This window comes from Stegodyphus dumicola, chromosome 1 (assembly GCF_044657685.1).
Source record: "Stegodyphus dumicola isolate Sdum_Otavi_A_Nest chromosome 1, ASM4465768v1".
Taxonomy (NCBI): Eukaryota; Metazoa; Arthropoda; class Arachnida; order Araneae; family Eresidae; genus Stegodyphus; species Stegodyphus dumicola.
The window spans coordinates 136,388,113-136,415,655 of record NC_140768.1 but is presented as its reverse complement, the minus strand read 5'-3'; the positions used below and the strand labels follow the sequence as shown (position 1 = coordinate 136,415,655).

At 32.5% G+C, this 27,543-nt stretch overlaps 1 protein-coding gene across 2 annotated transcripts in view; it reads right to left on the bottom strand.

The window, feature by feature from the left end:
- LOC118197310 (uncharacterized) overlaps positions 1-27,543 on the bottom strand; it is a 134,572-nt gene that overhangs the window by 81,897 nt on the left and 25,132 nt on the right. For both annotated transcript variants that reach the window (XM_085821168.1, XM_085821165.1), the window contains exons 3-4: positions 16,714-17,814; positions 13,785-13,898 (exon numbers count right to left, since the gene is read on the bottom strand). In XM_085821168.1, coding sequence (XP_085677294.1) covers positions 13,785-13,898; positions 16,714-17,814 — 1,215 coding nt within the window. The remainder of the gene's footprint in view (positions 1-13,784; positions 13,899-16,713; positions 17,815-27,543) is intronic.

The window sequence follows — 27,543 nt, the reverse complement described above, 5'->3', positions numbered from 1 at the left end:
AAAACCCACCATCCAAGTTTCTTTCATGAGCATTTCAATTTTTTAATATTAAAAATTAAGTATCTGCTAGGGGGAGCATAATAATTTTAGAGAGGATTAGGTGGAGCATTGTTGGTTGAGCAACGTTGGGAAACACTGATTTAGATCAGTGGGTTTTGATATGATCGGGTGTAAACATTGTGTAATTACATCGTAAATATATGTATAAATATATATATTTCCTTTTACTACAATATTTCAGAGTCCTAAGTACGTGAAAAGAATGCCTTTTTAAACAACATTTCATTCCGAACAGAATTAAATGTTATACATTTTCCAGACCAGTTTGCTCAGAAGATTAATTCGAATGAAATATTTTTACAAGTTTTCATTAATTACCTTAGGAAAAAATTTTAAGGTAATTCGATTTTATTTGTACAAAATTCCAAGAAGTAAGATCAAAGTTTATTGCATTATTAATATTAAAGTTACGTATTATTTCTTTTCTGTTTACACAGCTTTTTCCTAAAATACTTTCTCAAATATGAGAGGAATTTTTTTTAGCTTCTGAAACATCTTTTAAATAAAAAATCCGAGTCAATTTATGATTAATGCTCTGTTCGGTTCATTTCAAATTACAGTACCTGTTCGGTTTAATATAGCGCCCTCTTGTGAGAGAAGCCAAATTTAGTTGAGTTGGTTGTTGAAGAATGTACACAGCGGACCTATGGTGCGTTCTTTCGTTCCACTTTGTCTGTGCTAATGGAGCACTTAACTTGTAACCTTGCACATTATGTAAATAATTAAATATTTTAGGACCAATTTTGCAAGAGAAGGCCCTAAAATTTTATGATGAATTTCAAGAAGAAGAGCCTGGATTTATTACTGCTAGTGGCTGACTGGCTCGATAGATGAAAAAGTGGTACCACCACTCAAAGATCACTGGAGAGAGCTGATTTTTTTAAAATTCATATGTTATTTCTTTCTAGGATCATTATACTCGATGTCTAGAGTTTTTTAATTAAAACATCATGCAAATAATATCAGAAGCATCAAAAGGTTAAATAATAAGAGTTCTAATAAACCCATCTCTTATTCCGTAAAACTGGAATTTTTGGAAATTCGACAGTCTCTCAGTCCATATTATGTCGAGTTTGCGGAACAATACAGTAATAAAATAAAATACTGGACTTTTTTTTATTGGACAAATTTTTTCTAATGTACAATGAAGGACAGAAAAAATAACATTCTTTCCCAGCATACTAGTGCAAAAAGTTAGAATGGTTAAACGAGAGTCACCAGAGTAAAGAGAATGATAGACATAGTATGGGAATATGGAAGGAAATTTTAATGCAGGTATGAAAACAAAGAGAAAAAGAATCCAACACTTTCTGACCACGGTTCCTTGCCGATGTAATTCCAGCTGTGAAGCAGAATATGACAGGAGAAATATTCTCTCTGAGAAAGGTGAGAGCTAGCGTAAGCTTTTGTGACAATTTTCGTCACCTATGTTGTTTTATTTTATTAAACTCTGCAGGATCTCTTTTCAGTGGGAAGTCATTAACTTTGGAGTTGGACGATCAGGGCTTTCATGACTGTCAGCACTTTCACGACTTTCGGCAAAAAAAAATTAGGCCCTGTAATAAATTTATTGCAATTCTAGTAGAGTCAGCCTTTGACACATAGGCGAGGATATTTTTCCTTAAAAGTCTCAGTTTCCATCAAAAGACAGATGTCCCAGGAAAAGACAAGCATGCATTTAGCAAAGCAATAACCTTGTGTTTGGTGTATATTAAATTAAGACTTTGTTGATTTTGAGGACAAACAGTTTCAGGTCCCTCTTCGTCAAATAAAGGGACCTGTACCTGTTTGCCCTAGATAGAATCTTAACTAAAACCTATGCCAAACACAAGATTGTTGTTTTGCTAATTTTATGTTTTACGCTGGCTTGTTTCTCTTCTGTCTTGATGCATTCAGAAATTAGAATTGGTTATAAAGCTTACTTATTAATAAAAAAAATTCGAAATAAAAATAATTTTCTGCTGAAATTGTGGTTCATTTACATAAAGAAAGATCAATTACATGCTAGAAATGTAGTCGATTTATGTGCCGCAGCTCTTTCTCATAGAACTTAAGTGCGCTCCGGCTACAAGTACTATTTCTCTCAAAAGCTGAGAGGTGCCGGAGCTGAGACGATAAACATAACTTCCATCTTTAATTTTTTTCAGTTTTACACTTATATTTCACAAGATATACGAGTAAACCATTTTTGTAATTTTGTTAGTTATTCCATTACGGCTCTTACTAATAGAAACTACAAGTAGTATTATTCCTCAGCTATATGGTGCTCATTATTATATATATCTTTACGTGTAAACGAAATTAAGTAAAGTTGTCAAGAGTTACTGCGGAATATATTCTTCCGTATTAAGGTTTACAGGTTGTAAAAGAAAGTGTGATGACTGAGTAATTATAGTGTTACGTTTTCTTACCTACGGGTTCATGGATTTGGAGTGAATAATGATGACAGCACTTGATGAAGTATCAAAACACAATTTATTAGCCAGTATTATTCAAGACAGCTCCAAAATCACGTTTACAATCGTCGAAGAACTACTATAAACAGCTGAAACAACAGCCTTCAGACTATCAGGCTATAACAGTGAAGACAGCTTCACGGCAATACACCAAAATACAGCTCTCGACGTACTTTCAAGACTGTCCACGCTACAACTCGCAATGTACTCAACGATACACTAGAGTACAACTCCCGACTTGGTTTGTTCATTCTCGGAGCTCAACACAGTCTAAGGCAAAACTCGACGATGCACAAACTCACGATACACTAAGCGACTATTTCAATGCACTCGACGACCAGCTCTACACTAGACTACGAGACACTATCTCTTAACTGACTTGACTAGGTACTGAGCACTCCGCTTACCAGCAGGGTTTATATAGCTTTTGGTTTGCGTTCGAGAACATTCTGGGCCAAACCGGTAAAAATTCGCCCCAAAAGGTTCTCCGTTCATGACATATCGCCAATTTTGTCACCAAATGGCAATTTCTCGTCAAATATGGCAACCCTAAACCTGCTTTGCGGGGAAGCTATCCTACTACAGCTGGACATTTCGTTACAATATCAAATATCCTTAAGCAACACAAAAGAAGAAACTTCTAAAGAAAAGGCTGTTTTATACCAAAGTTAAGAAAACATTAACTTTTACATGCTTAAATTTTCACAGTGTAAATAATGCATTTTAAATGAGCGTAATGTTACTGTAAATATATTTTTCTGAAAAATAAAAATTAAACTTGGAAAGCAACATTTATTCCTTCTTCTTTATGTGAAATATTACTCAACCACGAAGAGTATAAACAACTAGAAGTAAATGGGAAAAAAATAAATTGAAATTACAACCGAACAAGATATACGTAGAAAAGTGGTTTACATGAATACGTCTCTAAATGAATGAATGCCATAAAAGAAATGTGAAAATCATAAAAACAATTAAGCTAAAATATGTTTTACTGATCAGAAAATCTCTGTTAGAAAGGAAACGAAATCAGTAAACATATCGTAAACAATAACAAAGTTATTAGTGCACTTCAGTTAATTGAGAAAATGATCTTGGATTTATTATTTTGAAAGTCCATCTATTTAGTTCTTGAAAACAACATTACAAAAGTCCATGAAAATAATTACTAACCGACTTCTTTCATTTGAACCAGAAGTTATACGTCTTGAGGATGTGTTAGTAAGGCGGCATAAATTTCAGGGATTTCGAACTCTGCTGTCACACAAGATCCTAATCTGTATTAGTTAATTTTACGAATAAGTAATCATCACTTTCACCTACTTTTTTTTTATAAATTTAAGTATACGAATATTAGGTGAAATAGTCTGTGTACTTATCTAAATGTGCCTAAATACTCTAATAGGACTGGAGTCATAGAATAAAATACTCAATGAAATCTTCATTCAAGTATGTATTCACTCTCTTCCACATCAGTGCAATAATTAGTTTCAATTCAAATGCCCAAAATCGTAAATTAGGTAAACTCTTCAAATGTTTACTACAGTTTATCAATTTTTTTGTTTGCATCCTCTTTACTATATTTACAGTTGCTATTTTTACTCTACATGTAAAGGCGAATGACGTACTAGTGGCAATGGCAAATACGACGTTAACATTAACAGTAATATTTCATCGAATAGTATTAAACTTTAGGACCTGCCCGTTGCAAGATTCATTAAACAACATTTTGCATGCATCTAAGAATTGCCGATTTGCAAATCAGCGTTGGATTTTACCTTCTGCTCTCTTAACATCCTAATACACTTAGTTATGTTTGTATCTACATTACAAATCAACATTACCTATATTTCTGCGATTGAATTCTTGCTTGCAACTTCTATTGCGAACACAACAGTTGGTAAAGCTACCAACATACTGTGTAATTACGTCGAAATAGTTTTCCTTTATTTACCAGTGGCAACTTTCGCAATATATTATGCAACAGTATGCCAGCAACTCAGGGCAATAATACAGAACTTGACTAAATCAATGAGAGATGAAAAGTATTGTGTTTACGACAATCATCTGCTTTCTTACAGCGCTGTAAGGCGTTTTACAAGAAGACTGGATAATGAAGTATCGATTTTAATCCTTCTTACTATTCTGTATGGCGCTTCTGCTATGTGTTATGTAATTGGCTGGGTGAATTATGATGACCCTTGGTTAACCGTATCACTTCTGACACTTTTTTCGACGAGCGTTTTGTCATTTATAATTATGACAGTCTTCGCAACTTTGGTTTTCGAATTATCGCTTGAATTCACTTCTCTCATAGAAGATATGTTGGAAAACACAGAGCTTTGCCCTGACTTGAAGAGAAGACTTCGAGAGTTCACCGGAAAAGAAATTTATTTGACAGTATGGAAAATTGTTCCCATCAAAAGAAGTTTCATATTTGCAACTGCAAGAACTCTCTTAACATATGTTATCCTCATAATTAATATCGTTAAATAAATGGAATTTGTGTTCTTGAGTTAATGGTAAATCAAAGTTACATATATGTAATCACATTAAACAAAATTAAAAATTTTTCTGCTTAATTCTTTTTACCTTTCTTTGCAGATATTCAAATTATATTTAATTCTGTGAGCGGTTAAATATTTAGCAGTAATTGTTTTACCAAAACAATATTTCATTCGAATAAGACCAAATAAAACTAAATTCGAATTTTTGAAATAAATATAACTTTCGACATAAAAAAAAAAAGAAAAAAAAACCTGCTTTCTTAATGTAACATTCATAACATTTTTCTTTATGTACAATAGCTGGTACTTCCTTGTTAAATACTGTAATATCTTATTTAACAAGAAAAGACTTATGTCAAATAGTAGCATGCAAACTTAATATACATAGAATTACCACATTAAAAATTGGATTATTCTGTCAATAAAAGAAAAAATTATTTAATACCCTTTTATCAGAAAATGTACATGATTTTAAGATAAAAGCCCTCTTTACTTTTAAGAATTGTTTTATTTGATAAAATTAAATGTAGATATCATTACAAATAAATTCCATTATAAGCAAAATTCACCACCAAAATGGATATGTAACTCAGCTTTTCATCCTTTCAGTGACTGTTTCCCATAGAATCATTTTTAAATTGTTTGGTATTTCTTTGCTAGAGTGCACAAGTCAAGTCATTTGAAAATTGTGCGTTACAGAATGGGCGATTAAGTTTGCTGTATTTGGCCACTGAATAGAGTTAGCCGCTTTAAATATTGAACCCAGTTCTTGAGCTAAACATTTTCTACAGATTCTGTTTATATTGTATTACTGAAGAGATAATTGTTACGTGTTTTTAACTGAATTATGGTTAGAAAAGATAGCGATTATCCTAGAATTTTATTTAATAACAGGCTTCTGCTTTTTAAGATATATTATTAGAATAATTCCTTCATTAAAAACAGATAACAGCATGAAAAACCATCAAGAAATTCGGTAGATGAAATATAGTTATACAAAGGAAGTATTTTAATGTCACATCTGCAATCATAATTGCAATTCATTTTTTATGAAGAAAAATACTTTGCATATAAAATTCGGGATCATATTAACCTTTTCTGAAAGAAAGGTTAAACGTTATGTGTGAAATGGTATTCACGAAAGTGTAATAACATTAGAGAAAACTGCTGTGTGTTTCAATAGGAAGTGGAAAATTAAATAACTTGTTATAAAGTACAGGTAATTTATACAAATATAATTAACTTCTTTCTAATCGGAAATCTATTGATGTTCTCTAAGGTTCAAAGTATCATTTCTTCATTTCGTACCTTGATGATAAATGATGGTGTCACATTTGCAAGTTTGGGAGAAAATATTTCAGTTTACAAAATTTTTCGAGTCACAGCATAGAATTCATAGATTCCCCCTCCAAAAAAAAAAGTTGATCCTTTTTCTTATACTTTGAAAGGGTAAGCAGTATTTTTATTTTACCACACATAATTTTATAGACCATCAGGCATTTTATTTTAAAGCAGGCAACAAGAAAGGAGCATGCAACATGAAAAATGGGCAGTGCCCTGTCCGGAACATTTATTAACTCGGAACATTTTATTTGCTAACCGGATGTGCTTCCCAATTACACCACGAAGGCACGCAGTAAGGAGAAGATACCTTACGTATTGTAAGAATTATTTTTACATTTTTGTGGCAGTTAAGCTTCCGGTAAATACTGTCTGATGTTCCCTTACTTCACAACATATATATTCGCTCCCTAGAGAAGTTTATGCAAATTAAAAGCGTGCACAAGATAGTTTAAAAGCCGGATAGATAAAACGTAATTTGTATTTATCTGTGTGCTTATCTGTATGATGCCTCGGAGAAGTTTAGTGCCATTGTACTTCTTGGAAGCACTGTTATTCCCTATTTCTGGATGAGAGAGCTGGAAAACATCGTGGTACAAAACATCGGAGAAAATATCGCAGAGAGAAAACATCACAGTTCTAAAAACGTGGTACAAAATAAGGTGGTCAAAAATAAAGCGGTTAAAAAACTTCGCAGTTTAAAAACATTGTCGTCGAAAATGTCGTGGTAAAAAATAAAATACCTACAAATCATCGCATGACGATAACATCGCACATATGCGTTTTTGAAATCCCATACTGACATATTATACAACTGACTTTCGTCATAACTAACTAATCGGCGTCCAAAAAATTGATTGCACGCTATACATGAAAATGTTAACGACACTTTAAGAATAAACGAAAACAAAACAATGTATAATTTTCACTAAAACAAAATCAGATTAACAAATGTGAAAGAAAATAATTTGATCATTAACTAAGCAATTTTTATAGAGGTAACTGTTCGGTTTAACATAGCGCCCTCTAGGATCAGTGCCCTCTTGTGAGAGGAGCAAAATTTAGTGGAGTTGGTTGTTGAAGAAGGTACGCAGCGGACCTATGGTGCGTTCGTTCGTTCCACTTTGTGCTAATGGAGCACTTAACTTGTAACCTTGTACATTATGTAAATAATTAAATATTTATGTGGCCTAACTTAGTTAGTTTTATTTTGGAACCAGTGCCAATTATCTCTCGTAACTCATCGCATTTTATACCAAACAAAATTTATGGTCCGCTCGCGGAGTTGTTTTGTTTATTGTTAACTAAGTTCGTATTAGTATAGAATGGCCACTATAGTTGCTTTAAATCGAAAGAAGGGCTCACTGAAAGCCCAACTAACTAGAATAGAGACTGTCATAGCGGATAGTACCAGCACATGACTAAAATCAAAATAGATGCCAAGCTCAAGGCCTTGGGAAAGATGTCTATTGCTTTGGATGCACTTCGATCAGAATATTATATTGCTGTGCCTGAAAAGGATGATACTTCTGAATTAGAAGAGGAATTATTAGATCTAGAAGCAAGAATCGACGATCTAGAGGTAAGTTTCAATCAAATGTTAATTGATAATGTTGCTAATATTAATAAGGTTGATATCGTAAAAAGTAGTTGTAAAATAAAGTTACCTGAAATTCCATTTCCACAATTTAGCGGAAAGTATGAAGAATGGAGCATGTTTAAAATTAAATTTAATAATATTGTTACCTCAAATACTCAATTAACAGATGCACAAAAGCTACATTATCTGCATGCCGCTCTTAAGGGAGAAGCAAAATTGTTGCAAACTCAGGAAGATACTTTTGAATCATTATTTACAGCTTTAAAAATCACTTCGAAAACAAGAGAATTCTTGTTAATATTCACATTAAAGCTATTTTAGAATTCGAAAAAATTATTCATGAATCATCGAAAGAATTAAGGCATCTAGTAGATGCTGTGAATAAAAACATTAGAGCTTTAAATAATTTGGGTTTCGAATGAAGCAAATTCTCAGATATTTTAATTACTACTGTCATTTTAGACAAAATAGACAAGGAAACTCGAAAACAATTCAAATTATCGGTAAATGCTTCAGATGTTCCTAATTTCGATAACTTGATGACATTCTTAGAAAAAAGAAGTCAAACTTTCGAAAGTATCAAAAAAAAAAAAAAAATAAATAAATAAATAAAAATAATATCAAAAACCCTTCTTATTCATTCAACTAATTCGGAAAAAAGTTGCGTTATATGTATTTCGCCACATTCTCTTTTTCAATGTAGTAAATTCCTTGATATGAATACGCTAGTAAGATGAAATAATTTATGTCTGATTGTCGATTGAATCATTTTTGCAATATTTGCCATTCAAAACATCCTACATTGCTTCATAAGGATGAGTCATCGAATTTGGATTCTGTTTCAAATAAACATCCGCAGACGATAGAGCAGAATACAGCTGGCCGGAAGGATATTCCTCCGGTCCCTAATTGGAAGGCGACGAGTCTTTCTAATTGTTTATTAGCTACGAATAAAAGTGTTATCTTGCCATCTGCGATTGTTATGATGAAATCTTCAAAAGGGACATTCATCAAAGGAAAGGCTCTTCTTGACAGCTGCTCAATATTAACTGCGTGTCTGCTCATTTTACAAAACAATTAGGTATTAAAAAAACAAAGGTTTTCAGTATTAAATGGAACTGATATTACTTTAAATTATAAATTGAGGACTTCAATTGCCAATAAGGATAAAACATTGACGTCTTCAGGGATATTTCCTCAGCTGATTACAGATTTAACACACCTGAGGAAATTGATTTATTATTGGGTGCAGAATGTTTCTTTGACTTATTAAAATCAGGTCAAGTTCGCAACGCAACAAAAGACTTATTGTTCCAGGAAACGATTTTTGGTTCCGTAGTTAGTAGTATTGTGCATAATTCACCACTTGAATCACAATACTGTGGTCTGCTTACGCAAAATGAAAAAACTGAAGAAACATTGCACAAATTCTGGGAGGTAGAAAATATTAATTTTCCGGATTCAGCACTTAGTCCAGAAGAGAAATATTTTGAAAAAAATTTTAATGAAACTCATTATAGAACCTTTGAAGGTCGGTACCTTGTATGCATGTCCATGAAGGACTCTGAATTGTTGGGCGACAGTTGCACCAATAAAAACCCTATCAATTCCTAGATTGGAACTGTCAGGTTGCCTTCTGTTATCCAGATTGATGGATAAAGTGATATCTTCGTTGAATGTTAAAGTAGAAAAAGTAATTCTTTGGTCTGATTCTACGATTTCTCTTGCTTGGATTAGAAAATCACCACACTTACTAAAAACTTTCATGAGTAACAGAGTCGCTTTAATACAAGAGCTTACGGGGTCATACCAATGGAAATATGTGCCATCTGAATCTAACCCAGCTGATGTCATATCGCGTGGACTGGATGCCAGTGACATTCTTATGTGTGATATCTGGTAAAATGGACCAGGCCTTCTTTGTGAGGACATGCATTACCCAGAAAAACCTCTTGAGCCTACCACTGATAATGACTATGTCAAGGAACTAAAATGTTTATCAGACTCTAATTTTGCAATATTAGAAAATAATTCTAGTTTAACCTCTCTCTTAAATCGAACAAATAATTATATGAAATTAATCAAAATTTGTAGTTTTATTTTTAGGTTCTTCAGAATCATTAGGAATAAGGAAAGGGTTTCAGGGACTATATCCTTAGAGGAACGGAAAGGGGCCGAGTCAACATTGATTCGGGAAGTGCAGAAAGGTGAGTTTTATTCTGATATTGAGTCACTTACGAGGGATAGCCAGGTACCTCGTACGAGCAAGCTTAAGTCGTTAAATCCATTCATCAATGATGGAATCTTACGTGCCGGTAGCAGACTTGCGCAATCTCAGGTAAGTTATGATTGTAAATATCCAATCATTTTGCCAGCTAGACATAGGTTCACTTATTTGATCATGTACTATTATCATCTGAAATATTTGCATCTTGGACCAGAAGCTCTATTGAGTACTGTCAGACAAAAGTTTTGGCCCATCAGCGGCAGGAATCTTGCTAGAAAAATAGTACATGGATGCGTACACGGACCTGTACCAATAGATCAGGTAATTGGTGATCTGCCTGCTGAACGAGTGTCAGTTGAATCAACCTTTAACAAATGTGGACTCGATTTTGTGGTCCGTTTCTTATAAAGGCAAAAAATCAATGAAAAGTGTTTTTCTAAAAATGTATGTTGCAGTATTTGTGTGCCTTGCCAATTCACTTAGAAATTGTCTCAGACTTATCTTCGGAAGCATTAATTGCTACCCTAAAGAGATTTTTCGCTAGGAGAGGGAAAAGATCGACCATATTTAGCAATAATGCTACAAACTTTCTTAGAGCTTGAAATGAATTAAGCAAGCTGTTTAAATTAGCCACAAAACCAGAACAAGGATTATCCGACTATTTGTTGTCAGAGGAGATTGAGTGGAAATGTGTACCCCCTAGAGCTCCATATTTTGGTGGGCTTTGGGAGGCGGGCATTAAATCGTTCAAAACGCATTTTAAAAAAATGGTTGGGAATTCAAAATTAACTATTGAAGAATTTTTAACTTTAGTAACACAAATAGAGGGAATATTAAACTCCAGACCAATTTCTCCTCTCTCTTCAGATGCAAGGGATTTTAAAACATTAACACCTGGACATTTTTTAATTGGCCGTTTTATAACAGCCCCTGTAGAACCAGAAATTATAAATAAGTCTGACAACAGAAGGCCTGTCACAAAATTAAGTATTTTGCCCATACCAGACAACTATCAGATATAAAATTTCCATATTATGAATGGACATTATTACATTATTCATTTAGTGCAAATGTAATTTTTATGTGTGACATTTTTATTTCTTATTATATGGTACTGAATTTAATTGTAATTGAAATAATTTGTGTTAAATTGCATTTCATTGTGTATTTCATATGTATGTCTATATTTGAATTTGATTGTAAAACTTTTATGGCATTATTAAAACTTGTTCAATGGGAGCCGGCATGTTCCGGTTTAATATAGCGCCCTCTTGTAAGAGGAGCCAAATTTAGTTGAGTTGGTTGTTGAAGAATGTATGCTGCGGACCTATGGTGCATTCGCTCATTCCACTTTGTCTGTGTTAATGGAGCATCTAACTTGTAACCTTGTACATTATGTAAATGATTAAATATTTGTGTGGCCTACTTAGTTAGTTTTATTTTGAAACCAGCGCCATTATCTATCTTAACTCATCGCATTTTATACCAAACAGTACCTTTTATTTTAATAATGAAATACCTTAAATATTGGTGCTGATTTCCATGTGCTTAACTTTTTATCTATATTTCTGAAAGGGAATAAAAAGGGATTTTTTTTCCTTAATATTATTTAAAAATTGTAACCGAGTTATATAAAATGTAAGGAAATAATTCTTTTAATATTTATCAGATTTTTTTTACCCTTAATTTCAATTAATTTTAAGTAGTAAGGAAGAGTTTTTAAAATATGCTTTTACTACTTCCTTAAGTACGCATCTCATAGAATTTGCTTTACAATACCTTTTAACAGATTACTTTCCAGTATGAACAATTCCTGCTTAAATAGTTTTATAAACTTATTTGTCAACAGAATTTCAGTTTATGCTTACAATTAAACGTTAAGTTTGTTATATATTTAGATAATATTTATAATCATTATAAATTTATATATATTTAATAACTAGATTTCTTCCCAGTAACTTTCACAGGAGTTTATGAATGAATAAATCTGTGATTTCCAAATACATTTATAAATAATTTAATAAATATTTATATATTTTGTTAAAGGAAGATAAATGCTTTATGCAATTATATGCATGAATACCCATATGTATTTAATATTTTTCCTTTTCGGCATGTGAAAATCTTTAATTTCTGTGCTTTCACTATCTTTTTTGAATAATTTACAATAATTTAGCATATACCAGAATTTTTTACATAAAAATCTGATATAAATAAAATTTGAATGAAAATTACATGCATCATTTTTCATAGCCACTCAAAGGTCAGTTTTTCTTCGAAATTCCTCCAGGATGGCAACTCTCTCTTTAGGTAGACAGATCTTGCATACCATTCTATTTAATAAAAACTTTTGGCGGAAATTTCATTTTTTAGTTAACCCAAAGGAATTATTTTTCAGTTATATAAAAATAAAACGATGAGTTTAAAATGAGCAACTATTGAGAGTTTCCTCTAAAATTTTTTTAAAAGTACCAAAAATTTAAAAAAAAAATTTTTTTTTAATTTTTAAAAAGCAATTTTAGTTACAATAACATGTAGATGGCCAAAAAATGTATTTTATTTAAAACATTATGGTGTTTGGAGCATAAAATAAAAGTAGCGAATACTCTATCAAGTGTATTGAAAGACATATACAATTTTAAAGGTACTGTAAGGTTTTTTTCATTCTTTACGCATAACATTTTTGCTAAAATCTATATTTTTGCAGTGCAAGAGCTCTGAATTTTATAAAACAAATTCATAATCAAAATCACTGTTGCAAGTTATTGAAAAATAACCAAGGTGCAAATGTCATTAAACTATACAAATTGCTGTTATCCATCACACAATGTTTTTTTTTTTTTTTTTTTTTTTTTTTTTTTTATGCGGAAGTGCCCGCTTTTCGATTTATATGGAGACAAAAGTCTGGGAGCACTGCTTTACTCATAGAGCGGGCCTGACCCTTCCTTTTATTCTTACCTCCATGGTATGCAGTTTCCCCTTAAGACAGGATTGCAATTGCGAGCATCAACAGCTAAATGTTGATGACAAACAAAAGAGAGGAAACAGGTACATTCTAATAAGACAGCTACTTTAGCCACTTCAAAAGAATGAGTGGCATGTCATTTAGCAGCTTCCAAAATCAACGAGCCATGCACTAACGTGATGTGGGTGAAAGCATTAGGTACAAAACAGATGCAGGTGTTGTGCCAACCCGCTGATATCTAAATGCCCAGGCATTTCAGGCGATTTTCCTTGTCAATTAAAATATGTGCACAAAAAAGACAAAATAATTAAACTAAATTATGGAATTCTTCTTATTTTATGTGAATACTTTTAATACAATGCATAAAATTGAAAAAGTGACAGGCAAAAGTAGTTTTGATTAAAATACATTAAACTTGAGAGTAATATATTTTGAGAAAAAATGAGGCATTTTGCTCTCTTTCATTATAAATACCAAATGCGTTATAATAACTATAAAACAGTATAACAATAACTGTGTTATAAATAGCAAACTTTAAAAATGCTTTACTCATAAGCATGAGCAAATGCCTGAAATCATAATTTTGAGCACACACTTCTCTCACACATGTTAAATAAATATAACATACCAATAGATGTCACAGGTTTATTCATTGTAAATATAGATGTTGTTCCAGTTCCTTCTTGAGGTTTACTAGCAGCAGCACTTCCCAAGGAAAAACCAAGAGGTGCACTTGTTGTAGCTGAAATAAATTTTAAAATCTTTTGTAATTTCAATACATATTTCATTTAAAATTATAGAGAGATTAAAGTTTTATTTAAAGCAACATTAACACTTTTTCCTTTAGATAGCTATGTATAAAAGATAATGAGATCTCCTAAGATGAGTGATTTAGCAGTAAATTTTAACCCTCTCAGTGTTACAGCCGGAAAATTCCGTGCAGAAGGTTGCCTTCCACATTCATTATACATGAAAATTTCTGCTAGCTTTTAATGTATCTGATTTCAGTTTGGATGTATATTGGAACAAAAGGAATCAAGGTACAAAATGAAATAGTCATTTTTAATTAAAATAAAAAAAAAAAAAATATCATTATTCATGACATTTTGAGGAACTTTGAAATTTCAGGGTTAAACCCGTAATGCTCAGAGAGTTAAACAAAAAGAGATTCATTTCGTCTGTAAAATGATAATATTGGGTATCAACGATAATATTGGGTATATGATAATATTGGGTATATGATAAAATTGGATTCCTACCACTGCAAATATATTCACGCAAACAGTTCACATTGGCATGTTTAATCATATTTTGTCAAATGATTTTTGGCATTTGAAAGAAAAAAACTGTGTTTGCTTTAGAAAACTGTGTTGTGAAATTTATTTTTTTAAAAAAACCCATTATCATTAAGTACAAGGTGTCTGAAATGGAACTAAATGCTACCAGATTACAAGCATCATTTACTTCTAGTTATGTTGTAAAAAGTCAGCTACAAAATGTCACCAAATCATGTGTACAACTTTAGGTACTAATGTTGTATCATGTGAGACTAAGAAGGTTTAGTACCGAAAGTTCAAAAACAAGGACTATGACATTCTAGAAGCAGAGCGCTCTGGCCGGCCTACTGATGTTGAAAAAGCCCGCCTGCAAGAACTTGTGGAAGAAGATAAGTATGCAACCACTTGAAAGCTTGCTAAAGAATTAAGACATTAATTCCATGTCCATCAGTTGTGCCATGGATCACATAAACCTGATGTACAAGTTTAATCGCTGGGTGCCACACGAGCTGACTAAAGCAGACAAGCACAGACATGTTCGGACCTGCACATGCACAAACAAAAACACAAGGACAAAATTCTGGACCGGATCATCACTTATTATGAAATGTGGATTTGCTTCACTAACATGGGCCTAAAAGAAGGTGATTTGAATAAACATTTCTGTAATTAGAACTATATGTCTATGACCAACAGTACGAAAATAAAACCCAGGTAAGGACTTTTAAGGATCAGGTATACAAAAGTTGGATGATCTGTACAGAATTAATTCAAAGAAATGATTCACTTTGTAGAGACATTAGGTTATTTCAAAGCAGGAAACATGAAAAATGAGCAATGCCCTCGCCAGAACTCGAACCTCTTACCTCTGGAACACACGCCGAGCATGCTGACCACTACACCACTAAGGCATGCTAAGAAGGCGGGAGAAATACCTTATAACATTACAGAACAAATTTAGTCCAAATCCAGAAAATGGAGCTGTCACTTTTTGTGGATTTTTACGGATATTTACTTTCCAACACCTCCTGTTGGAAATACACTAGAAACAGAGATCTGGAGTCTTATTTACAAAAAAGGGGGGGGGCTCATTCTGAAAGCATGCCAGGAAAATTCATTTTTCATTTTAGTTTAAAAAAAAAACTGTTTGCCCTCTGTTAAAAGCGAATTTAATTTTATCATTTCCCAACTTAAAAAAGTCTTTGTTCTAGGATTTTATTGCTAGTTTTGTGTAGCAAAGAGGTTTTATGGAATCTCAAAACTAAAGCTGAAAAAAATCAGTTAAGAGATTTATTGTTTGAATGAATTGACTTTTCTGATCTCATGGCTGGTTCACTATTCTTTTCACTCTTAGCTCCAAACAGAGGCGTAGGAACCCAGTGAAGGGGACGGGGGTCCATCCCTAGGTGCAGTATCCAGGGGGCACAAAACTGATGTTATGAAATTTTAGTATTAAATGTTTTCCATTCTTGGCAAACAGAAGGGGACACAAAATCTGTAGTTGTGCCTGGGCACCGAAAACCTTAGCTACGACTCTGGCTCCAACCTTGCTAACAGGTCCCGATCCCACTACTCATTCGACTTGTTCTACTCTTTATTCTATCCTCACTCACCATCCTTGCTCTGGATCTTTTTCATCAAGATTATTATTAGTGAGCGATCAGTTCTGATCCAACCCCATGAAAGAAAGGTTTTACCTATTTCTAGTGTATATAATGCTGCTTTTTTCTACTTATAATGCAACAGCGATTTAAAACCAGTGATGGAATTCTCTTCTGACAGGAAGATTTTTCAGGATTCAATATTTGTTCAGTCTCAGACTGGTAAGATCAAGCTGCACGAAAAAGTCTATGGTGTAACTGAAATCATATTACCAAAAAGAGAAGAAAAAATTATGTAAAGGCACCACAGAAATGCAATAAAACCAACTAAAATACTTTTTTTTATCTAAATATTACTTTAAATTCATACATGCCTTTATAATGTATTAAAATTAATAATTTTCAGTCTCAAGTTATAGATATTATATGCAATGCCGCACTTGAATGTAGAAGGGGAGGAAAAATAAAAAGGAAAATTACATTCTGATGCATAATGAGAAGGCATTACGAGAATAATAATGTTTAAGAATTATTGCAAGGTAGAATAATGCTACTTATCAAACTTTTTCATTTTTAAAAACCACAATAATTTATAAAAACAATCATAATTTAAAAAAACTCTCAGAAACTTTTAAACTGCTAACTATATTCTAATCAAAACTATAAATAATCAACTTACTTGCAGCCACAGAGCTGGCAATGCTCATCCCAAAAGAAAGAGATCCTGAAGCACTAGAAGCAGCAACTGGCATTTGAAACTGACTTGTTGTGGTTTCGGCTGTAGTTGCAGTAGTCTTGGGAACACCAAAAGTAAAGCCAGTAGCTGAAAATGGAGTCGTACCCATTGAGGTAGTAGAAGGCTGAAGACCAAATTGAAGTCCACCACCAGATATTGTAGGCTGAGTGTTAGTACCAAAACCTGCAGTCATGGAAGTAGTAGCAGGAGTTGCAAAAGAAGCACTAATTGTGGCATTTGGTGCAGGACCAGAAGAAGCTGCAAATCCAAACCCAGTTGCTGCCTGTCCAAAACTAAACCCTGTTGGAGCAGCAGTAGCAGCAGTAGATGTTGCAGTAGCTGATGGCAATGTGCCAAACGTACTGCTACTCGTAGCAGCAGGCATACCAAATCCACTAAAAGAAGCAGGAGTACTCTGTATATTACCAAATGCAAAGCCAGTAGATGTAGTAGTAGTAGCAGCAGGGGTACCAAAACTAAATCCCATATTAGTGGTTGCAGTGCTTGTGGCTGGTGCACCAAAAGAAAAACCAGTTGTGGATGTTGTTGTAGCAGCACCTCCAAATGAAAATCCAGTTCCACTCTGTGCAGGGGTGCCAAAAGATAATCCACTACTTTGGGCTCCAGATGTAGCTCCAAAAGCAAAACCAGAAGTTATAGAAGTAGTAGTTGGAGCAGCAGCAGTTGGAACTGCCCCAAATCCAAAGCCAGTGCTTGTTGTAGACATGCCTGAACTACCAAATCCAAAGCCTGTAGAGGCTGTTGTTGTAGTAGCTGGAGCAAACATAAAACTAGAACTCGTAGATGCTGCAGGCATATTTGTATTAAAAGCAAATCCACTACTGGATGTGGTAGGTGCAGCACCAGTAAATGAGAAACCAGCACTTGCGGGAGCAGCATTTTGTGTACCAAACGTAAAACCACTTGTTACAGATGCTTGAGGAGTAGTACCAAATGTAAAACCACTTGCTACAGACGCTTGAGGAGTAGTACCAAATGTAAATCCTGTTGAAGCAGTAGTTGCTGGTGTTCCAAATCCAAATCCTGAAATATTTTATTTAAAAAATATAAATTATATGAAGTTTTAAAATCAATAAGAGGGTTGTAACTAAAATAGTGACAATGCAGCCCAGAAAGTCAAAGAACAGCAGCCAAATGCAAACATGATATCAGAGCAGTGAGGTGGCACTGCTGTCGATGTGTAAAGTGCATAAAACCATAGTAGAGGGGTAGTTGCTGCATGACGTTGAAGTGGCCAGTATTGTTTCTACTGCTATAAATCATGTTTAAAAAGTGATTAGCAGTCATGGATTATAAAAGTTGCCCGTGGCAAAAACACACTGCAGCGCAATTAAAGATTATCTGGCCTATGATAAGAATGCATTACATTATAGGACGGCAGCACGATGGGTCAAAGCATTTAGTGCAGGTCAGACTAAAACTACAGATTTGCATTGCACATCTATTTCTCAACAACGCATTGACATCATCAATGGTCTCCATTCTATAGATTGTCCGGGAAATATCCATTGAAGTTAGGCTCAGCCATCAAATGGTGTGGCACATACTGCAGAAAAGTTTTAACATGAAGAAAACTGCTTCTTGCTGGGTTCCATATTGAATCTCTGATGTAGAGAAATGGTACCAGTTTGCATTAACTCACAATGACAGAAATATATTGTGTCCATATACCCACCTGGTATTAAGTCCTTGTAATTATGATCTCTTTCCTAAGTTGAAAGAACTCCTTCGAGGCATCTGATTTCCTGACATGCCATACATGATTTGAGCAGTAGGGTGCTCCATGGCTGACATCAACACACAACACCTTGCCAATGGTCTCCTACAGCTTTCAACATCTGGCAAAAGGTACAAGACTTTGCTGGCGATTATACTGAAGGAATGTAATGTAATTTTGCTTGTACAATCATTAAAAATGTTCTCCAGGTATGCTGCCATTACTTCATTTACAACCCTTATATTAAAGATCCTAAATTTTTTCTTACAGAATGATATACAAATTATAATACGACACTACATACAAATATTTTTACAGCTAACAACTCAGGATTAGAAGATTGCTTATGACTTTTGCATTATTTAAGTTGAATTAAAAATTTTAGAAATAATCTGTTCAGTTTTAATTTAATCTTTCAATATACTCTTCATTTATGGTTAATATCAAATATATGTTAAAAATAGAGGAAGAGAAATATTTGTTTGACTTTGGAGTGGGGGAAAGAAAAGAAAATTAATTTAGTTTCATGCGAAAGCAATAAAAATATACATATGTAGGAAATGTATGAAGAGAGTTGTCCTAAATATTACCTCAAATATACATCATAATACAGTACAAAGTCCGAAATCCGGACGTCTATTATCCAGAATGATCTAAAATTCGGACCTCAAAACCACCAACAAAATTTTTCTCATAGGCTGTATGCATGTGCATTTGACTTCCCCCTCCATGCATAATAAAACATCTGGAGAGTCCTGATTCTTAATTTCACTTCGACACTAAATAAAATACCTTGTTATTGAAGAAACAATCATTTTAGCATAAATTTATACAATCAGTAATTTGGCTCTGTTACTGTGTGTTTGCTTGGCACGCATCTCAAACTGAAACATTCCACGTAGATACATCGTTGATCTGACGTCAACCTGGCGAATCATTATTTATAATACTTTCCTTTCATCATCGCATGTTTATAAAAACATAAACTTGAGTAATGACTCCTGTAGCGACATCTAAACAATTTTTTTTATGTTAGTAATTGAATAATAAAGGAGTATGGTAACCTTTTATGTTGACATTACACTTGGCAATGATTACAGATTTAAATTAAATGCGCTAAAAAATGTTGACGAGGAAAAATTTACCCAAAATTTCTTTCCATATGCTAAAAATAGATTTTGTTGATGATACTCATAGACCCAAAGATTACATTTATGGCTATTTGAATTAAAAATAACTGATTTGTTATTTACCAAAACTCAGAACCTGTGCTAGGGCTTGTATGGCCGCATCGAGTCCCAGAATTTAGAATCCATAGTGATTGCATCAGGCAGTAAGATATCTAGCACCGGCCCTCAATAAGGCTTAAGTATATGTGGGAATTTATTTATCTGATGAGCCTTAATAATGTGCAAGAACTAGATATAAGTATAATAAATAACTAAACTAATACAATTCAGGCTTAATTGTCTCAGTGCACGATAGAAGCAAGAAAAAATTTAATAGAACAACTTGTCGTTAGTCGCCAAGCTCATGATGCAAGGATAACTAAATTTGATTATGACAGCTGCTAATTTTAAAAGTTTTCGGATATCGCAAAGCAAAGGCGAAAATTTTCAGTTAACGGATTTTGTAAAGAAATGTGAAGAAGCAGTAATAAATGAAGATGATATAAAAGAAGTTTTACATTGTGATGATCATGCTTCTCAATCATCAATCAATTAATGAATGGTAAAATCTGTAGCATGATTCTAGATGCAGAAAATACCGCTACCGATAGTGAAGAAAGTGACAGAGAGTTTATTGAAAATGAAAAAATTTCAATTGACAAGTTAGTTGGAATTCTCGACACAGCAATTGCACGATTTCAGCAATGTATTAAGGGGACCGAGAAGTAATGTCATATGTATGCATGTCGATATTTGATTGTCATTTGTCAGCTCATTGTGTATCTCGAAGCCGTGCCAAAGGCATTTTAAGGTCATTGTGACATCAGAGAATTGCACAAACTTCGCACTGTGCACTAACTTGACTTTGTCCATGTACACATTGATCTATTTTCACTTAAAAATCAAAGGAGCACCCAATTCTACACCAGAGCCAAACAGATAATATATAATCTCAATAAACTGAATTTTAAATCAAACAATGAAATAACATAAAAAAGCAAATGCATCTATGTACTATGCAAAGGAAATATCCACTAACCCTATTTATAAATTTGTGAGTCTTCAGTCTGTGGCACACAAAATTCCTTAATAGAATCCAATAAATTTCTTCAAACCATGTTCCCTTTCTAATGGAACACTTTGTTTATATGGTGAGTTTTTGAACCTTTCTTGTGACATATCCATTCAAAGCCATCTGAACGATCTTTACGTTCAACGATACACATTTCCTTCATACAAACACAACACTTATAATTCCGTTAAATTAGATCAACCAAACACCCAGTTTACCACTGGCAGCCATTTTACGATGCAAAGCAAACAATACGCAATGTACTTCCTAACTGATATCCAATGCAGAACGTAGCCCTTACAAATATTTTCCCATCAGTCAAATTCACCACAATCACGCAACTAATGGCATCATAATAGGGTCTCCATAACATTCAACTACTCAAGTTACCATAAATTAAACAACAAATTGGTGATAAATGAAAGAACAACTTAGCAATAATCCAAACAATACCCTAAAATATAAGCTAATTGCATATTATTATGCAGGCACGATGTCTAACGATGAATTCTGCTAGGCAAAACTCTAGGTCAGCGGTTCTCAATCTTCTGACAAAAGTATACCATTTAATTAAAAACTGAAAAACTTTAGTACTACCACTACATTTTACAATGACTATTTTTCAATTTATCAAAAGAAATATTTAAAAAAAAGTATATTTTGCCATTTGCACATCCTATTGGCTATTTGTATTAAATAGGCACACATAAAAATACTAGATTATCACCATTTTAATTATCAAAAGTTAAGTCATAATACTTTAATTCTAAAATTTAGTATGAACTCTGGGCCTGTTTAAAAGAGATCAGTTTCTTTCTTTCTCAGATATTTCACTGAGTTTTAACCGTAAATTAGGATCCACTTTTAATTTTATTCCATATTTATTTTTCAAATATGGCATGGAAGAAAATTCTTGTTCACACAAATAGGTTGTGCAAAATGGCAGTAAAAATTTAATAGCTTTATTTGAAATGCCTTTAAATTCTTTTTTCGGTTCAGCAAAATGTTAATAAGTGTGTTATTTTTGAAATCTTCAGTTAGAGTTTGATCACAGGAAAATTTTTGTCAGTTGTTCTTTTCTTCACAGATAAAATTTCAGGTACATTTGCACAAAATGGATTTCTAATCTAATTTTCTCTTTCATAATTCTGTGGAAAATACAAGTTGGAATTATTTATCAATGAAAAAATAATTTTTAACGTTGGATGCTAATTTTTTTTTTTTTTTTTTTTTTTATTTTCAAATTATTTTTAGTCAGAAAACTTTCCAGAAGTGGTAAAAAGCTTAAAATATTATTATCCAATTCTTTTTTTATTAGCTTGAGTTTTTTTTTAATCACTGTGCAATTTATTTTATCTCTAATGATAAACAAATTAACTCTTTGACCTTGTAATTCTAAATTTAATTCATTTAACTTTCCAAAAATATCAGATAAATATGCTAAAAGGGCCAACAATAATTCCCTAAATAAATACTTTTGCAATTCAAATTTTGAATTACAGATGAAAATTTGAATTTCTGATCGAAGTTCATAAAAAAATTTAAAACTCTTTGCCTCTGGACAACCACCTTACTTCGAAATGTAACAAAAGCGTTTCATGTTCACTGCCTTATCTCTTGAAATAAATCATAAATATTCTTGAATTTCAAGCTCAGCTTTTAATGAAATTAACAATTTTCAGGTTTGGGGGAATTGTTTTGACTACTAAAGCTTCACAACGAATGAAGCAGGGAGTAAATTTAGTTTCAGCTGCAACTTTCTTTATTTGAGAAATAACATCAGAATGTTTTCCTGTTAAAGCCCGAGCTCCATCACTGCATATGGCGATGCACTTATTCCAAGGAATATCATTCTCAAACATAAAATTGTCAATTACTTTGAAAATTTCATTTGTAGTTGCTCTATCAGGAAGAGATTCACAAAATACTCTTTGGCAATTTGTTTATCTTTGTCAAAACATATGTAAACTAATAACTGAGCAAAGTTAATTATATCAGTACTTGTATCCAATTGCAATGTGAAATACTCACTGTTTTATCTTTCTGAATAAGCGTCTGTTTTATGGAACTTACCATTTCATGAGTTCAACAGCTGTATCATTTGATAATGGAATATTATGAAGTTCATTAGATGCTTTTTCGCTAAATAATGCTAAAACGATATCTTCAGCTGCTTAGTAATATAGGGTTTTCTTCAATAGTGTCATCCTGTCCAGTCTTGGCAATTCTTAGGCTTATCACATAACTAGCTTCCAAAGCTTTTTCATTTGAAGTAATAAAGCCTTTCATTATTTGTTTATTATTTTTTAACTCTGATAATTTCTTTTTAAAATATTCTTCAGATTTATCCTTATATAGCCTTGCTTAGATTCAAGACTTCTTTTAAGAAACGAGGGTTTCATACTTTAATTGGATAATAGTTCACTGCAAACAATACATTGAGATTGAGGTTCCATTTCATCTCCATTTCGAGTAAACTCAAATGACAAATAACTTAATTAATTAAATCTTCTATAAACAATTTTTCTTTTCTTTTCAATATTCTTAGTGCTAGTAGATTGTCCTGGATCCATCACATATGAATCATCACTTTTCATCCTTAATCAAACCTAGCCATTTTTCCATTGTGAAAAATCTAGGTTTGTTTTATCATTTTTTCACCAATATTTAAATGCACAACATATTAAGAGTTCTTCAAAATCAAACGACAATATTATCAAATTGCTTAGAAAAGTGATGAATGCAAAGCAACAAGAAGACAAAATACCTGCTATTAGAGACAAGAAATTGATGTAAAAAATTAATTTTAATTGAAAATAGAGCAATAGGAACCTGGAAATGGTGGCAACTAAAAGTGTAGACATGTTAATAAATCTATCAACTCTAAAAAAAAATTAATGATATAAAATTATTTTTTTTAGGAATTTATTTTTATTACACATTAAATAAAACATCCATTTCTATTATTCCTTTTAAAAACATCATTTTTGACAAGTTATGTCTATGGCTAAAAGAATATTTGTGAAAATAAAAATGGATTATTTTGCTATAGGTCTACGAGCAGCTACTGAGGTTGAAAAGCTCAGATCACATATAATTTACTAGTGTTACAGAAAAAAACTTAAACTTAGCACATGCTTCTTTGTCTACCACCTATTTTTCTCATGAGTACCACCAGTGGTGCGTGTACCACCTGTTGAGAATCGCTGCTCTTGTTGATAGTGAAGGATAACCCTGATTTTATTTTATCACTTTTCTAATATTTAAAGGCAGTATGGTTTCTTGTTATTGTAGTCTTTTTTTCCATTGAGAGCATTCTGAAAATAGTGTATAAAATATTTAACATTATTATAAATTTTTTTAAAAAAACCTTTTATTAGCTGAAGAAACGTAAACAATGCACACACATGCAAACTGCCAAGCCTTTATTTCTCAGGTGCAAATGCATTTTGATATTTAACAACAAAATCTAGAGTTACAAATTTTGGTACTGTTCGGTTTCGAGGGCCGTAAAAAAATTGCAGCGAAAATGTATGCGCAAAAGCGCCAAATCTAGTAAACGCGCCCATTTAACAGTGCGCCAAATCTAGCGTACGCGCTGATTTCAGATTGCGTAAGTTTATATAGTTCTATATTTCTTAAGACGCCATTGAAATACTAGTTTAATTTTTAAATCCTTTTTTTTTTATTTTAAATCCTTTTTTGATATTCTATGGATTTAACAATTTGGGAATTGCCCTGACGAAAAGTCGGCAATAGAATTTTGGGGAAAGTGCAGAATCACCCACTGCTTGACGCGTTTTTAAGAATTGCACATACTCGGTATTCATGTGCACATCGACCTATTTTCACTTGAAAAAAAAATCCTAGAATTGCACAAAAATGGCACTGCGCCCACCCTTGACTTTATCTATGTACACATCGACCTATTTTCACTTAAAAAGTAAAAAAAATTAACAAAAATCCAATTGTTTTTACCCTTCTAAAAAGAGGCATACAAATAAGTGAGCGATTCTGCACTTTACCGAGAATATTTTCAAAGAAAAGGCATCATTCAGTATAGAAAATTACGTTAGAACAACCAACGAGATGAAATTATGCTTTAGCGATGAGTCGGTAGCGAAATAGCAATGAAGGCATCCATTCAGTTATATTTAGCAATTTTTATGTAAATTATAATAATGATCTGAAATAGTTATTTACTATTATACTTCCATTCAGTCATGTTTAGCCTTTTTCATATAAAATTAACCTTTATATGAAATTAACCTTTCATCTAAATTAAAACATCAATCTTAAATAGCTATTTACTATTATACTTCCTTTCTTGCCGCAATTATTAGGGTTGCCGCAATTATTTTTGGCAGCATTGGCATCAACAATAGTTTGGCGATTTTTTACGGCCCTCGAAACCGAATAGTACCCAAATTTTTTACATATGTAAATAACTTTAGTGAAGTTATATGTGATTTTTTTGTTTGTTTGTTTGTTTGTGTGTGTGTATGAAATTTAAAATGAAATGCTTCAAAAAGACAAAGCTCTGCCAGAAAAATAAGATTACAGCATCAAATTTTATTTAACATTCGGATAAATCGCTATCTCACTAAATTGGTGAGATAATGACATGCTGGTAATGGTTTTGACAACTAAATTTCATTGTCAAATTTAGCAATAAATCAACAAAATTACCAAACCTGGTAACCGTTTGGCAACATTTTGATCCAGTGCTTGTATAACTGTAGTACTGTGATTGAATAAATGTAATTGATTTCTATATGTAAGTGTAATTGTATCCGGCCCTCATATGCCTTCCAATAATTTCGAGAAGTGGAAGATACTTGAGATTTCTCGCTGGCCAGGGAAAACTATAGACAAGAGAGAGCATTAGTTTCTCCATTGCTTAGTTCTGCTTGAGTTTGGGGTATTGAGATAATTCTCTAGAACCTTTGCATTTTTCAATGCACTTTGCATTGCATTATACTTCACATTAAAGTGTTTCATAAACATAAAACATACATAAAAAGTGTTTAGGCATTGCTACATGAGTCATTACTCAAGTTGTCATGTTTTGATAAACATGCAGTGATAAAAGGAAAGTATAATAAATCATGATTGCCCCGGTTGGCGTCAGATCAACGATGTATCTATGTGGAATGTTTCGATTTGACAAGTGTGCCAAGCAAATACGCAGCAACAGAGCCAAATTACTGATAGTACAAATTTATGCTAAAATGATTATTTCTTCAATAACAAGGTATTTTATTTAGTGTCAAAGTGAAATTAAAAATCAGGACTCTCCAGATATTTTATTATGCGCAAAGAGGGAAATCAAATGTGCATGCGTAAAGCCTACGAAAAAACATTGTTGGTGATTTTGAGGTCCGGATTTTATATCATTCCGGATAATGGATGTCTGGATTATAGATCATTCCGGATAATGGATGTCCGGATTTCAGACTTTGTACTGTATTACTCCATGCATATTTTGCATTCAAATTAGTTGTTTATCCCAAAAATTAATCAATAAGTCTACTTGCAAGTGAGTGTTTTTTCTTTCATTTCAATGGACATTTTATGGCAATTGCTTTAACAACAGATACAAGACTAAAATACTGTTTTCCAGTAGAAATTTTACAGCATCCCCTCCCCATTGCTACCACATTCCACAAAAAAATATTTTAAATCTAACTTTAACAGGGTTCGTACACATTTCCTTACATGAAAATTAAGGTCTTTTAAGGACTTTTAAGGACCATCAAAGAAAAATTTAAGGACCTATCAGCAAACAAAAAAATCAATAGTGTGTATTATGCACTATTATTAAATTCACTTTAATACTTACCATAAAACAATTTTGAAAATTAAACTAACTCCCTACAAGTTATGAAGTAGATAACATTAAATTAGGAACATAATCTCTTGAAAAACATGTATAAGTGTATTTTACACTAATAACAGTCACTATTTTAGAGATTTACATGGTTATTATTTAACTTATTTGATATTTATTTAAACACAGTCAACTACTATTATAATCACAATGTAAGAATATTTTGCAGATTAAAATAACTGATTTGTAAACATACAATTTATTTCCTTGGTTTTTTGAAAGATACTAGAATAATAAACTGTACAATAAAAGATACAAAATATTTGTGCTATTTTTTAAATCTGAAATCTTTTCAGCTATTTTAACATCTAATTTATTTATGTCTATTTCCTTTTCTTTAACTATTCTTCTAAGTTCATTTGCTTTGATAAACAAATCAATGTTCATGCTGGTCTCAGCTTCATCTGCTAAAGCATCTACTTCTTCATTAATATCTTTAATGTCCCTTTGAAGAAATTTTTTTCTTCTGCTTCATATAATCAATTTCTTCCTCAATGATATTTCGTTTCCTCTTTGAATTTTCAGATTTAGTTAAAGATTTTTTTTCTTCTAAATACTGCATATATTTAGACCTTGCAGAAGCTGCTGCTGATCTCATTTCTTTATTAATTTCGATATTAAGAACACCTCCAGAAAATTTTATGTAATCAAATACTGTGTGTTGAAAAATGTATGATGAGTCACTTAAATTTTCAATTTCAATTGCTTTATTTACAGAGAAGCCCCTTTCCACAGAGGCCTGTTCATGTGACAAGATAAGAATACTTGTCACAGTGAACACTTGAATAGTGAAAATATACATTTTTTACTATATATATATATAACAGGTTTACTAATCTTTATGCGATTCCCAAATTCCATAAAACACCATTAAAATTTAGATTAATAGCTAATGGAACTAATA